The following is a 15,107-nucleotide window of genomic DNA, read 5'->3' on the forward strand; positions in this document are numbered from 1 at the left end:
TTCCACAGATCTGTGTTACTTCCCATGGATTAGTAAATATTTACCTGCTTTTCTGACTTCTGATGTTTGCTCTTTAGAAAAGAAAAATACAACAGGGAAAAAGGGAAGAAAAAGAAAGGAAAGAATAGTTTTTTTTTTTTTTTAATTTAAGTACCTATTGAGCATCAACTGCAGATATTGCTGATTGAATTCTAATAATAATGGCAATAGAGGCATATACTCAAAATGGCAAAGAAACACACTGATAACTAATATTTCTAGAAACAGTAACTAGAAATCTATTTTGGAAATAGAACCATTTTATGAACAATCTTAAAGAGTCTCTTCACATATGTCAACCGTTAATTATTACAATATTCTTCACATTAGTAGCAATAATACAAACTAAGTAGACTAGAGATTTTATCCAACTCAAAGGCAACATTTAATATTTTACATTGGCATAGAATATATTCAGAAGAAAATTGTAGCTGTATTTGTAAGAATATTTCATAACATTTAAGTTATTATTAGTCCTTGTCATTTAAAAACTTTAGATACAACTTCGAGATACACTCTTATTGAAATGCACATATTTTTACTCCAGGGTAAAGCCTGGGTCACAATTTCATAGTATTAAATAAACATTTCATTTTTATAAGATTGCATGACATTCATACATTTTAAAGATTTCATAAATTGTTGCGTTTTTATTACTGTTTGAAACCAAAATAAAAACAGTAATTCTGAAATATTAAAAACAACTCACCTTTCAGTTTTGAAAAAAATAAGAAAATAAAAGCTAATGTGTTAAAATTAAATAACTGAGGACAGATCATGAGTTCTGAATTTTTCTTAAGCCAGTGGTGACTAGTAGAGGGAACTCCAAACTGTGTTTCCTCAATACATCCTAACAAGCAACTGATGTAACCACGTTTTTGTTTTTTTTTCTGCACAGGTCCTAGTTATCACGGTAAATGTCTTAATTTCACAGGTATTGTTATAGGCACCTCTCACCGACACCAGCCCCCTAAGCCAATGGGAGAGGGCTGTTCCCAACCTCAATCCTCGTTTAATCATATAAATGAATGTATACGAGACACCTTGCTTGCGTTGTGAAAAGCCAATTTATTAAAGCAATGAAAGCATGTATCTTTATTGAAAAAAAGCAAAAACGAAGCAGGCAAACCTCTGCATCTGGCTTATGAAGCACAGACGGGCTCCCAGCTCATCTGAAGAGCAGGTTGGGTGGGGGTCTGAGGCGTTACACACCCTCCTGTTTAAAGGCTTCAAAATTCCTCTGCTGACTATTTGGGCACAGATTCATTCTCAAGGTCCCTTTTTATTTACTTTGTTGTGTCCTTCCCAGAATTCATGAGAGGCACTTGACAACTTCATCTCGCCAAGCCCTGAGACTACGGCTTCTCTGCTTAGGGAGTAAGACGGCCCTATTTTCCTTTTCCCTCCCCCCCTTCCCTTCCTGCATTCTCTCATTAGGGAGGTTTTTAGCTCTTTGCTCAGGTGTCGGTGCCTGGGGAAGATAATGGCCTGTTAGTTACAAGCTGGCTGCAGAGTGCCCACACTGTTTGGCCTTGTTTTAACTGTCCTGTCTCAGTGTCCCTGTTTCTCGGGCCTGGAATCCTGTAACAGTTTTAGCTGGCTCCAACTGTCATGTCCATATTTCCTCCTTCCTCTCACCCCTGACCCTACATGCCTAGCCCTGTTTCTAACTCCTCTCAGTATGAAAACAAACAAAAAAATCTTTTTAGGCATTCTTTATATATCCTGGTATGGTATAATACATCTAATAAGTGCTCAATAAATACATGTTCAAGGGTTAATAAATACAATACATACAATATTATTTCTCAAAATCATTTCTATTGTTAACGTCATAATGGCTATAGCCATTATGTACTTTTTGACTGCATGTACAAGTCAAATAAATTACACATTCAAAATAATAGCAAGTTCTTAAAATTCTAAAATGGTACACTTACTTAAAGTTGGTTTTGGTTTGTCTAAAAAGTAAAAAGAAAAGAAAATTAGTGATAATTTTCTACCTGTAGAAAAAATATCAGCCATTTTTGTTTCCTATTTCTATTTGCTCAAGTTAAAATAGGCAAAGGCTAAACTTATAATTAAAATGAGCAATAAGTAATGCATTTTGAATAATTTGTAAGTCATATTCGCAATGCATTCCCAAACAAGCAGTTGTAAAGCTTCAAAATATAGATTCTTCATGGTATCTTCTTTTTTTCCTTTTAAGTATATTTTTATTGATTTCAGAGAGGAAGAGAGAGGGAGAGGGAGAGATAGAAACATCAATGATGAGAGAGAATCACTGATCCGCTGCCTCCTGCATGCCCCCCACTGGGGATCCAGCCCGCAACCTGGGACTGGAATCGAACCCAGGACCCTTCAGTCTGCAGGCCAATGCTCTAGGGTCATGTTCTCTTCTTTATTCTTGTAAAACCTCATCTTTGGTTTGAGACAAGAGGAATGTTCATGGTAATCTGAATTCCTGATTCTGAATGGCATAAAGTGCATCTTTTATCACTGCCTTTACAGAATACATATTAATTAATGTAAACTATTTAAACTTTCCCAATCTAGTTTTTAAATGAAGGTGCTGACTTTTAAAATCGTAGGAAGAATAAATAAGAGGTAGGTGAAAAATGCAAGGCTTGACCTCTTCCTCCAAGATCGCTTGTCTTCTGAAGTTATTAATCAAAAGCTTTAATTATTCAGTCTTATATCTCAAGATCTATTTATTCATTAAAAAGTAGCTAACATTTGTTCATGATTGTGAAGAATGGGAAGCATTTAAAATTAGGTCAACCAATTAATAGTAGGCAACACAAACTGATACAACTTTTTTAGAGAACAATGAAAAAATCTATATAAATTACATTGAATACACCACTTTACTTAAAAAATGTTACTTTGTGAAATTTTACCCCAAAGATAAATTCACAAGATTAGATACGTAGATGTATTTATTACTGTAAATCATTAAAGAAAGCTTGTTAGACTACTCAATGATATGTCAATCAGAGACTAGTTAAGTAAAGTGTGTACAGCTATACATATAAGATAATAATATTAATGAGATGAATTTTTATCTACTGATATAAAAATATCTTCAAAATACACCCATGAATAGAAAAATCTCAGAAAAAGATAATTTATACTATGCTGTGATTTTTATAAAAAGTGGGAATATGTATTACTTGTAAATATGTATGTGTATGTATATATTGCTAGACAGATACATTAAGAAAAAACAGTGATTACCTATTGGACATCACTAGATATTTTGGGAATGGGAACTGATATATTAGGGGAAAAAAGAAGAGGGAGGGATATTTTCTCAGTCTCCTATTTGCCTCAGTGTTTGAAACATGCCAAATATTATATATATTAAAAATTGATGACTATTCTTAAAATAAGCTATTAAAGAATGGTATAACTTATATTTAAAGAAAATATGTCTTGTTGAAATTCATTACTAGTTTTCAGTGAAGTATGTACAATTTTATAGGATATTTTATAATACTATAGTGAATCAATGTCATCAATACGATAAACTATATTAATATTGACAACAGTCAAGTAATATTGAAAGGATCTTGTGAATACGAAAGAAAATACTATTTCGTTAGTAGTGCTGTATTATAATAGCATGTTTTCCAATCCATATATATTAGTTATAATATTCAGCAAAATGTTTGTCAACAATACCACAGCCCCATGTCAGATAAACTAGGTTTTACCACAAAACTAGAAGACTAAGCACTCTCAGAAAATAAAAATAAAAAAGCATTTTATGCTTTGCGTTCATTTTCAAATTTAATAAAAGTAATGAATTAATACAATGTAAACCAAAAGACAAAATCACCCGTTTTTATATGTGGAGATTCTTTTTCTTGATGTTCAGCTTTTTCTAGAGAGACAGAAATCAAAATTGGTGATCAGTGGATTGTTTGTGTAGCAAGCTTTTCTTTATTTATATATTTGCAGGCTATCGTTGACATGGGAAGCATGCCCCCAAAGTCATTTGCATGTAACTTGGAACACAGAAAGCATATTGCCATAGAAACACATTAAAAACAAGGTCAGGTTCATTCTCAGGGCATCCTGTAAGACAGTTGCAAAGATACTAGCCTTCTTGGGGTCAGGTGGTATAAAAGAAGAAGATAGAATATGACAAAGAGGGGAACAAGAAGAGGATTTTTCTTTCTTTGCTGAAGGTTGAGTCATTCCTTGGGGATATTTTAAAGTCGATGACATTTGCTCTAGGCATATACAAGCTCCCTTTTTACCTCTCTGACTCCTTCTAGTTCCCTTCTCACTGGGTCAGAAGCAATTTGGTGCTGGACATATGTTTCTTGTAGAAAGTTAACCTAGACCTGCCCTATTCCAGAAAGTACCACATTTGTATTTGCATTTTCCTGGACTACGCACACTCTCTTTACAGGTCCAGTTAGAATTCTCACAGATAAATGTGAGCTAAGTCTAGGACATGACAAACTGAATCAAAACGTGTAACTGATATCCCTCTTCGTCTCTGAAAAATATTCGAATAAAAGAAAAAAAGAGGTTTCTCTCTTACATCAAAAGTAGAATTCCAAATGAAGCCATGTAGGGTAGGATATTTAAAATAAAATTGAGAATATTCAAAAATAGAGACCATTGCCAAACATTAATTCTTTTTAATTCTTTCTTTCTAATCACCTCCAGGGCTAGTCTTCATGAGATATTATTGATATTTACCCATTCTTTGATTATCTCACTCCTGAGTTTGGAGACTCCCTAAAAGTACTGCTATTTATCCATGGTTTCACCAACAGTGAAGGAGGTGGGGAGATGTGGGATCCACACTGACATAAGACTAAATTGGATATATGTAAATTAGGGATTGACAGAATTCAAAAATGAACTTCAATGAACTTAGTTTGCATAAATATTAATATTAAATAAGCATGCAAAATAAAAAGGAAATTAAGAAGTTAATATTCAAGACTGTCATACTAATAACAACACAATAGCATAATAGTTATAGTAATAATACTATAAAATGTTCTTTCAAAATGTGAGCGGTTCTAGGATGGGGATAGTTAGCCTCTATGTTTGTAGCGTATCTCCTAAACAATTTATACAGCCTCCTAATGGCCTCACCAAATTCATCTTTGGACCTGGTTGATCCATTTTCATACAGGAGCTAGAGAATATTTGACCAGCTTATGCCTTCATCTAAGCTTCTGTTTCACAAATATATATAATTCAAGAACCATCATCACAATTTGATACAATCTTGGACTTATTTATGATTTTTGTAACAATGGGCAAATGTTCCCACCTTCCTGAGTCAAAGAGTCAGCTTTTAAACTCCCGCAACTTTATTAAGCTCTGTATAACTCCTGAACAATAACATTACTGATCATTGAAGTTCACACTCATGAGAAAATTCCATGATTTTAATAAATCACAAAATGTTTATAATCTTATGAATTTCTAAATACCAATGAATATCTATGATATAATTAATGCTTCTTAAAACATACAAATTAAAACTGTATGTGGTTCATAATGCTAACAATTATATAGCATATCCTATTTTTTGTTATGTATTATGTATGTTTGAAAGGTGCTCATCTATCCTAACTTCTTAGTGTTATTTTATAGCTGATATGGACTCACTATGTTAATATTAATATCAATACAATTTCCAGATATGGCTTCTGAATAATATAGTTAACTATTAATTAGTAGTGAAAGGGAAGGATGTTAAATCAAAGCCATAACAATAACATTAATTTGTCACCTATATGGGTGTTTTAGTCAGAGGCAACACTAAAAATATTTTTTAGAAAAGCACATGGTTAAACTTGAAATGATCAAGCAATACTTTTCAGCTTTTATTCTTTTCATCTCTTACTTGCTGATTTAGGCTTGACTGTGGAGAATGGAAAAAAAATAAATGCCATATTGATGAGTATAAACCATGGAAAATAATTCCTTAGCATTATACTTTCTTAGTTTTTAGATTTTCTTCTTAAACTTAATCTATTCTCTCTGCTAATAAAAAAACAAAGACACACAAAATGTATGTAAAATTTAAAACAATCCATGCATTTGGAACAAATACATTGGGCTACTTTCTTTTTAATCCCCAAATACCATATAACTAAATAAGATACTCAGGAGGCAACAGTAACACCTTAGGGTGAATATTAGGGGCACATTAACTGAAATTATGAGCTTAGGCAATGATTTGAATAGAGTACATTGTCATAAGAGGAATGTGAAGTGGCCTTATGCATTTTTTTCTCATGTGATATTAGCTTGTAATTTCTCTTAATAGTTCTTTCTCGAGTTCTATTATATTTTCTCTGAGAGACTGTATTTAAAACTTTATTATCATAATTATCTCAGTTAAAAGAAATTACTTCACAGATTTTTTCCTTTGGAATTATTTTTAAAAAGAGATGGGACTCTTGATGACCAAGGTGTGGGGGATTTCTGTTTTGGAATCAAATGGAGGAGATTCTGTGTGTCAAGTTGTCAGTAGGACTGAAGACACAGTTTTGTTCATCCTTACAGAAAAGACTTCTAGAACTGCAAGAGTGTGTGCACTTTATTTTTCTCACATGAAACATAAAAGGATGGACTGTCTGTCCTTTAATATTACATATTCTGCTTATCATTGTTTAGGACAGATTTTAAAAGTTATACAACCATGTAGCTCTCTGTGGAGTTCTCATGAGAGGAAATTATTCTATATAGTGCATAAATAACAGAGAATTTAAGTTTTTTGCCTCTTTATATTTTGAGAAAATGTGGTTTCAAGATAAAACACTTACTAATACATGATAATCAATGCATGACATGGATTTCTTCAAGTATTATATGTAAACTTAGGTCAATCACATTTAACAAAATAAAATTATGTTACTCCAGTTTTCCAGTGTTAAGTTTTATTGAGTATAACTTTAGTTATTTACAAGAATTCAGAATCTTAGAATTTATGGCACCAAAAACATACAAACTTCAGTGAAGGTGTGTGTGTGTGTGTGTGTGTGTGTGTGTGTGTGTGTGTGTGCGCGCGTGTGTATACTCATATAACAAAAAAGACTGATATAGAAGAAAAATATAAAATATCTATTTACCTGTTTTTTCTATTGTGGTGGCTTTTACCTGCTTGACACCTTTTTCTTCTGTGATGGGAAAAATTTGAAATGTGTCAGTACAAATAATGACGTACTTCAACCATGATATTGTGTATTCTTTTTGAAATAACACCAATACTGAGAAAAACATAGCTTTTCCTTAACAAAATAGAAAGTGATGTCTTTTATTTAAGTTGGATGAAAGCACAAAGAAAACGTGTCCACCTGCAGACGTCCTTTGCATTTATTTGGCCATAAGAGTTTTCCTACTTAAATCATCCCTCAGCCTGCCCACACACTCCTTATTCCTTGTCTTTACTGTACTTCACCGTGTTTGTCTACAGAAAAGTGTTGTTTTATAAAACATGTATCCCCTTTTCATTATTGAATTGGAATACGAAGAAGCAATCTTTTATCTTGTCAGGCAAGAGGCCTCCCTGGGAATCCAGGATTAGCTTGGAAACTCAAGGTTTTTTATGGTATAAAGCTGGGACCGGACAAAAGTGGTATATTTATAGGATGTCTTCTGTTCTCTCTGTTTTTATCAATTTAGTTAAATATTTGGGTCAAAGTAGAGTGATTATTACAATGATCTTATAAAATTAAACTTTTCAAGTATTTAACATGGGGGTCAATCAGCTGGTTAAATATCCAAAGAGGGAAGCTTTATAGGGAAACAGAATTGAAAGAGTCTCGTTGTTGTTACTGAAATAAAAGAGGGTTGAGTTAGGGGATAATGCATTTGCTCATTCAAAGCCTAAAATCTCCCATTCTCTCCGTAATAACTGACTGTAATAACTCAAAATGACTGACATCAGAAACAGCGAAGAAAATAACAGATTTTCATTATTCTTTAACAATTGTTTCTCTTGTTTTGCTGATGTTGATATACACAGCTATTCTCTCCTTCACACACTCCAGTCTTGCTTTCTTTATTCCCATGGGTTCTGTTGTTGATGTCTCATATTTTCAAAAAACATAAGCAAATAAAAGCATTCTAACTCATACCCATTGTAAATAGATTCTTTAAAGTAAAATTTGAAAAATGTAAGTAAAAGGTTCCCCAAGATATGTTTAGAGAAAGTATGCTTTTAACTTTTAAAAGTTTCTGGACAAACCATATTCATAACATTTGGTAAATATTTTAGCATGGAATGAAGTAAAAAAAAAATTCTACAGAATAACAAGCTTAGGGCTGCCTCAAGATAAAAATTATTACTTAATTAGCTTAAATTAAAACAAAGTTTCTCTTCTTAAGCAAGAACTAATTAATAAACTCATCTTGGTAACTTCTATATTTATCTTTCTGAGCAGAACACTTTCACTCTACTTTGTCCAAAATGTGAGACCAGGAATAAAAAGAAAGAAATGGAGACGAAGATGGAGTAAGGAAGAAAGGAGGGAAGGAAGTAGGGAGAAATGTCAATTTCCTTTTCTTATTTTGGAGTCTGAGATGATCACGTTTGAAAAAGCCAATCTGAATTGCAAACATTTCCTAAGGATGCCTTGCCCCAAACAGAAGAAGATAATGTAATACCTAAAGCCCATTCACCTGAGTGCTGGCTATGGTGTCTTGGTGCTTAGCTAATTCTCTAATGAGAAGGAAGATTAGCTGTGTCATTACTTGGGACTGGTCAAGTCTTCAGTACAAAACACATTGTGATGATGACTAAAATGGAATGTTCCAGAATCTGGATGGCCCAAAACTTGGATCCTATCTAATCACTTTAGATTGACTCTAAGCTCTTCATTCTGCTAGAACGAAAAAAATCCGATACTGCAAATACCACCTGCAAAATACCTGGTTTACCATGAGAAACAGTCTTTTCTGGTTTCACTATGTCTTGTTCTAAAAATAATTAAAAGAAAATATTTTTAGGTGTTGAGCTTTATAAACCAACATACAGTGATTTTTTTCTGTGACTTCAACAACTGTGCCCATGGAGAAAAACCCTTCCTAAATGTTCATGTCATTCTAGTTTACATGAAAACCTTAAAGGTTTTAGCTTTAAAAAACCATATACCAAGAATTATTATTTATACTTAAGCATCTGTAATACCCAAAGATCAGGCCATAATAAAGCATCAGTACTAAAACAGAGAGCTTAGGCAATGTTTGGAATAGAGTACAATGGTCAAGTGAAATAATGTGAAAATATATATTATTAAAAATGTTTTAAAAATATCTTATAAAAGATTCTATAGGAGTATTATAGGTAAAATTCATATGTACACTGTGCATTTAAGCTTTTTCAGATGAAGCTAAAAACCTTTGATTTACAAAAATAAATAATATTAAATAAAATCACTGCAAAACTATATTATTTAACAATAATAAATAAAAATTTTAAATGATATTAGGCATACCTAGAAGTTTCAAATGGCTTTAGGCTTCTGGTTTTAAAAAAGGGAGGGAGGGAGAATATGCAAAGTGTTTCTATCTGGTAATACATATTCATCTGCATAATAAATATAGTCAGAAAAATAAATCAGAAAACAACAGCTAGGCATCTATGAGCCTTGTTACATTGAATATATGTTGTTTATAAGAGCAACTAGATTCAAGCTTATAATCAGTTGCTAAGTAAGAGCTGGTAAGAATTAAATGGGCGGCCGAAACCGGTTTGGCTCAGTGGATAGAGCGTCGGCCTGCGGACTGAAGGGTCCCAGGTTTGATTCCGGTCAAGGGCATGTACCTGGGTTGCGGGCATATCCCCAGTAGGAGATGTGCAGGAGGCAGCTGATCGATGTTTCTCTCTCATCGATGTTTCTAACTCTCTATCTCTCTCCCTTCCTCTCTGTAAAAAATCAATAAAATATATTTTTTTTAAAAAAAGAATTAAATGGGTAATAATAGTATTGTGTGTGTGTGTGTGTGTGTGTGTGTGTGTGTGTGTGTGTGTGTGACAGAGAGAGAGAGAGGGAGAGACTTGGATTCTTGAATTTATTGATAGTAAAGAATCCTGCTGTGTAATTTTTTTTATAATGAAGAAATCACTTCCATAGAGCCTGAGGGTTTATGTAACTTGCCTCAGGTAAATAGCTAGTTGGTATCAGAGTTGGGACATAACACTAAATAGCAATGTAAACTTGGAAAGGTCAATGTTACTTCTAATAAAATGATTGTGAGTCTGAGACAATCTCTTACTGAGAGCACCCAGGATTTTGAGTAAATCAGGCATGGGCAGAATCCTAACTCCAACATTTATTAACTTGAAAATCTGGGAAGAATAACAATTTCTGAACTTGGTCTATTGAATTGTTTCTACAGATAATATGAGCAGTAATTGTCATGTTTCATGTCTCTCACAGTTATATGATGAATGTAAAAATTCTATGCTATTCCTTGACTCGTAGGAGGTATTTAATAATAATAATATATGTAATAATAATATATAATAATAATTCTTGTGCTCTTTCCCTTTAAATCTCAGTAGTCTATAATTTTGCAATTTTATACTGGTGTGTTGTCAGAAAAAGCCCACAAATTATCATACTTAATTTTGAAGAACCCAAAAAAATACTTCGTAAATACTGGAGTCTCTGCTGAAACCCATTTAAAGCCATATTTTTTATATTTTTGCCAATGGGATATCCCCATTCTCAACTAATCCAGTGTTATAAAACCATATTGATCAATGGAGCAGAAATGAGGATCAGGGAGACTGTGAAAATCTCCACTAGTGGGTGATAAGCCTCTTTTAGTTCTAAAATGAAGCCATAGCAACTCTATCAATTAAACAATAAAAAAATGTTACCTGGTTTTGTTTCCTTTTTCACTTGTGGCTCTGAAGGAAAAACAAAATGCAGAAATTAAAAAATTGGAAAAAACAAACTAGAGACCAAATTCATTTTTGGAAAATCATTTTGTTTACCATAATTGAAAAAGCAAAACTGCTCTAAAATTATTCCAGTTTCATGATAGTTTCTCAGTGCTGGACTAGGAAACACACAGAAGTTAGAACCTTGCCCTATACTAAGTTGTTGCTACTGCTAATTGATTTTAACGTGAATTTTGTTTTCTCAAGATGATTGTTGTAAAGAATAGTTCCAATGTCAGCATAAGATAAATAATTAGAGAGTTGGAAGAGTCTTTTTGAAATAGATATAATTGGGTGCTTATGTGATTCAGAAGTTTACACAAATAGTGTTATGGCTTGAATTGTGTCCTATCAAAAGATACGTTGAGGTTCTAACCCTAGCACCCCAGAACATGACCTTATGTGGAAGTAGGATTGTTGCAGATGTGATTGATTTAGGTAAGACAGAGTCATGCTGGTGAAGGATGGACCCTTAACCCAATCTGGCTGATGTCCTTAAGAAGAAAAAAGAAAAGAGCAACAGGATAGAAACACACGGAAAGGAGATGTCTAAGTGCTGAGGGAGGCAGAGCTTGCATGATGCTTCTACAAGCCAGGGAACAGCAAGGATTTCTGGCAAAGATTCTTCTCTATAAGCCTCAAAAGAACTGTGGCTCTGCTGACATTTTAATTTTGGACTTGTGGCCTCTAGAACTATGAGAGAATAAATTTTCAGTGTTTTAGCCTACGCAGTTTGTGGTGCTTTATTCCAGCCTTCCAAAGAAACATCATTTTAGTACCGAGAAGTGAGGTCACAAATACCTATAAATACAGAAGTAGCTTTGGAGTTGGGTAATGGGTTGAGGCTGAAAAATTTTTGAGGCACTTGATATAAAAAGCCAGATGTATTGACATTAAAGTCTATTCTGCTGAGGACTCAGAAGGAGTTGGGGGAAGGGGGCTATAGAGCAAGCTTCTGTTGCTTTGAGAATACATATGTCATCATGAACGGAACATTGTTAGAAATAAGAATGTTGAATGTACTTCTGCTGAGATCTCAGAAGGAAATGAGGAACATGTTAGTGAATACTGGAGGAAGGGTGATGTTGGTTACAAAAAACCTGTCTGAATTGTGTTCTTCTGTTGGCTGGAAGGTAGAATTTGTAAATGAAGAATACGGATATTTAGTTGAGGAAGGTTCCAAGCAAAGTGTGAAACAGTAAGCCTGATTTCTCCTTGCTGCTCAGAATAAAATGTGAAAGGGAAGATAAGTTGAGGAAGGAACTGTTAAGCAAAAAGAACTAGCATTTGAAGATCTGGAATATTTCCAGCCTAGCTAAATAGCTTGCATGGGGGATAGGGCCACGGGTGTGGATGGACAACATTTTGCTGAAATGGGTAAAGAATAATGTGTGACTCATGGATCCAATCCACCATCTCAGCAGAAGGCAGCGATAGCGACGTGGTGATCCAGGAAAGATCTATGGAGGGCCTTCCTGTCCAATGGCTTAGACCCCCCATTACCTGAAAGCAGGACTGGTCATGTTTGCGAGAATATTACACAAGCAGAGAGGCAACATAGCATGGATACAAAGGGACAGAAATGGGGTGGAATAAAGGGTTAACAACTTGAAGGGCAGAGCAATGGATCCAAACTTGGGCGGATGGGACCCCCTCATGTAGAGAGGGCAGGCCTGCCACTTAGATGGTGCAAGAGGGCAGAGCAACACCCTACCTGGCCCAAAGGATACAGCAGTGAGCCAGAGAGGATTTTCTCAGGCTTTGAAATCTAATGGAATTTTTCCTGCTATGTTTTGAATTTACTTGGAACCCGTGACTCCTTTTTTTTCCTTTCCAATTTCTCCCTTTAGAAATGGAAATGTCTATCCTATTCCTGTCCCACTGTTTTATTTTGGAGGCAGTAATTTGTTTTCTGGTTTTATAGGTTCACATACGGAGAGGAATTGTCTGCAGGAAGAATCATACCCCGAGTTTCACGCATAACTGATTTACATAATGAGATTTGGGACTTAGAGTTGATGAAATTTTGGACTTAGAGTTGATGCTAAAATGGATGAGACTTAAGGACTGTGGAATGGGATGCATGCATTTTGCATGTGAAGGGCATACATTTGGGGGAGGGCAATGAGCAGACCTCCCTGCATTGAATTGTGTCTTCCAAAAAACATGCTGGAATCCTAACACCCACTACCTCAGAATGTGACCTTATTTGAAAGTAGGGTCATTGTAAATATAATGAATTAAGAGTTTGTCATATGGGAGTGGGACGTGACTGGTGCCATCAGAAGAGGAGAAAAGGTACAAAGATAGAGACACAAAGAGAGATGATATCCAAGTGGTGACAGAAGCTGAGATAGGAGTGATGCTTCTACAAGCCAAGGAACACCAAGGATTGCTGGCAAACACCAGAAGCCAGAAGATGCAAGGATTGATTCTTCCCTACAGGTTTCAAGAAAAACATGGCCCTGTTGACACCTTGATTTCAGACTTCTAGCTTCTAGAACTATGAGAAAATAAGTTTCCGTTGTTTTAAGCCACCTGGTTTGTGTATTTTATTATAGCAGCCATACAACCCTAATCCAGTTATAAACATGAACCAGAATTTTAACTGTTATGAGGATCTGAATTCCCTTTGTTCATTTAAAATGGTTTCTGCTGCCTGCTACAGCCCTCAGAAATGTTTATCTCACTCAGGAGCCCCCAGGAAGAGGAGAGTGAGAGCAGCTGTGTTTCTGATGAAATATTTATGATGCCTATGTCAGCACATAAAATCAGCAAAAATAGTGGTTGTGTAGGATTGAACCCAATTAGTCAATTGTTTTTTTCTGAACCATGTACATTTCTCAGGAGTTTTTCTTTTTCCCTCTAGGAACAAGTACTATGTTTGTTTTATTTTAAAAAGTTGGTCAAAGATAAAATTTTGATGTAATATTTACACTAGGACACAGCATTTGCAAAAACAAGTTATGCTATTCATTATAAACATAGAATGCAAGTATGAATTTATACATAAAATATACATACCTGGCTTCCCTTCTTTTTTTAGTTGTGGTTCTGAAAATATAGATGTACAGTTGTAATGATGATTATATAAAATATTTATTTCCTGTACTCATGCATACAGGGGCGGGCAAAAGTGGGTTTGTAGTTGTTAGTATGGAAAATAATACAAGAATGAATTAAAAATAATGAATAATACAAGAATAAATTTTTGTGTACTCACAACTGTAAACCTACTTTTGTCCACCCTATTTCATTTACATATTATTCAGTTTTTTAGTATGCCATGTTAATTTTCTTTTTCTTATATAGTAGCAAATTAATACAAACACAAATAAAGGCTCTTCATTAGCTATCACAAGAGGCTTTTTTTGAGACAAAATAAATATAAACTAAAAATTTTAATGAGGTTAATTAGGGTACTGGTTTGTAACTCCAGTGAATAAATGATGAAGGAAAATTTTAGCATAGCATATTCTCAGAAGAACACTTAGGATAATAGGCACATTTTCTTCACAAAATAATTAAGTTTTGGATTTAAGCAAAATATTCAACAATGGAATCAGAAGATGATTAAAAGCATGCATTTAAGATTTATTTATTTATTTATTTAGGCATGCACATAACATACGTGGAGGCTTAGGCTTGACTTCTTTGCCTAGACAAAGTTAAAAAAATATTAAAGACTGAGTCACTCAATTCTTACTGAATCATCACTGAATATGATGGAACACTATAAATTTGAAAATTAAAATTAAAAAAATCAAAATTTAGTTGCCTTTCAAGACCCCAGCTTTTCTTCTTTATTGAAATTTTATAGGCTATGCAATTTAATGTTCATGCCAAGTTACTATTTTAAAAAATCATTCTAAATAATAAAACTCTTAGCTTAATTTCATTTTACCATTAAAATATAATTTGTTCACAAACTCTTATGTGCAATGTTAAATTTTAATTTTATATTAAGGTAAGACAATTTTTGAGACATTATTTTTAACACTTAGTTATGCAAGATGAAAAAAACTAAGACAATTTTTAAAAAATCATATTAATATTATCTATATATTATCTATCCCAGTATAATACATTAAAAAAATTGCTACTGAATTTGAAATTCTTATGACTAGAAATATCA

General features: G+C 33.7%; 1 protein-coding gene across 1 annotated transcript in view; it reads right to left on the reverse strand.

Moving 5' to 3' along the window:
- LOC118660155 (triadin-like) overlaps positions 1 to 15,107 on the reverse strand; it is a 90,155-nt gene that overhangs the window by 15,289 nt on the left and 59,759 nt on the right. Inside the window, exons 10-18 of the mRNA XM_036317275.1 lie at positions 14,604 to 14,630; positions 13,997 to 14,026; positions 10,910 to 10,939; positions 8,962 to 9,000; positions 7,152 to 7,199; positions 5,921 to 5,938; positions 3,881 to 3,925; positions 1,980 to 2,000; positions 45 to 71 (exon numbers count right to left, since the gene is read on the reverse strand). Of these exons, the coding sequence (XP_036173168.1) occupies positions 45 to 71; positions 1,980 to 2,000; positions 3,881 to 3,925; positions 5,921 to 5,938; positions 7,152 to 7,199; positions 8,962 to 9,000; positions 10,910 to 10,939; positions 13,997 to 14,026; positions 14,604 to 14,630 (285 nt within the window). The remainder of the gene's footprint in view (positions 1 to 44; positions 72 to 1,979; positions 2,001 to 3,880; positions 3,926 to 5,920; positions 5,939 to 7,151; positions 7,200 to 8,961; positions 9,001 to 10,909; positions 10,940 to 13,996; positions 14,027 to 14,603; positions 14,631 to 15,107) is intronic.

This window comes from Myotis myotis, unplaced genomic scaffold (genome assembly GCF_014108235.1).
Source record: "Myotis myotis isolate mMyoMyo1 unplaced genomic scaffold, mMyoMyo1.p scaffold_m19_p_7, whole genome shotgun sequence".
In the NCBI taxonomy this organism is placed as follows: Eukaryota; Metazoa; Chordata; class Mammalia; order Chiroptera; family Vespertilionidae; genus Myotis; species Myotis myotis.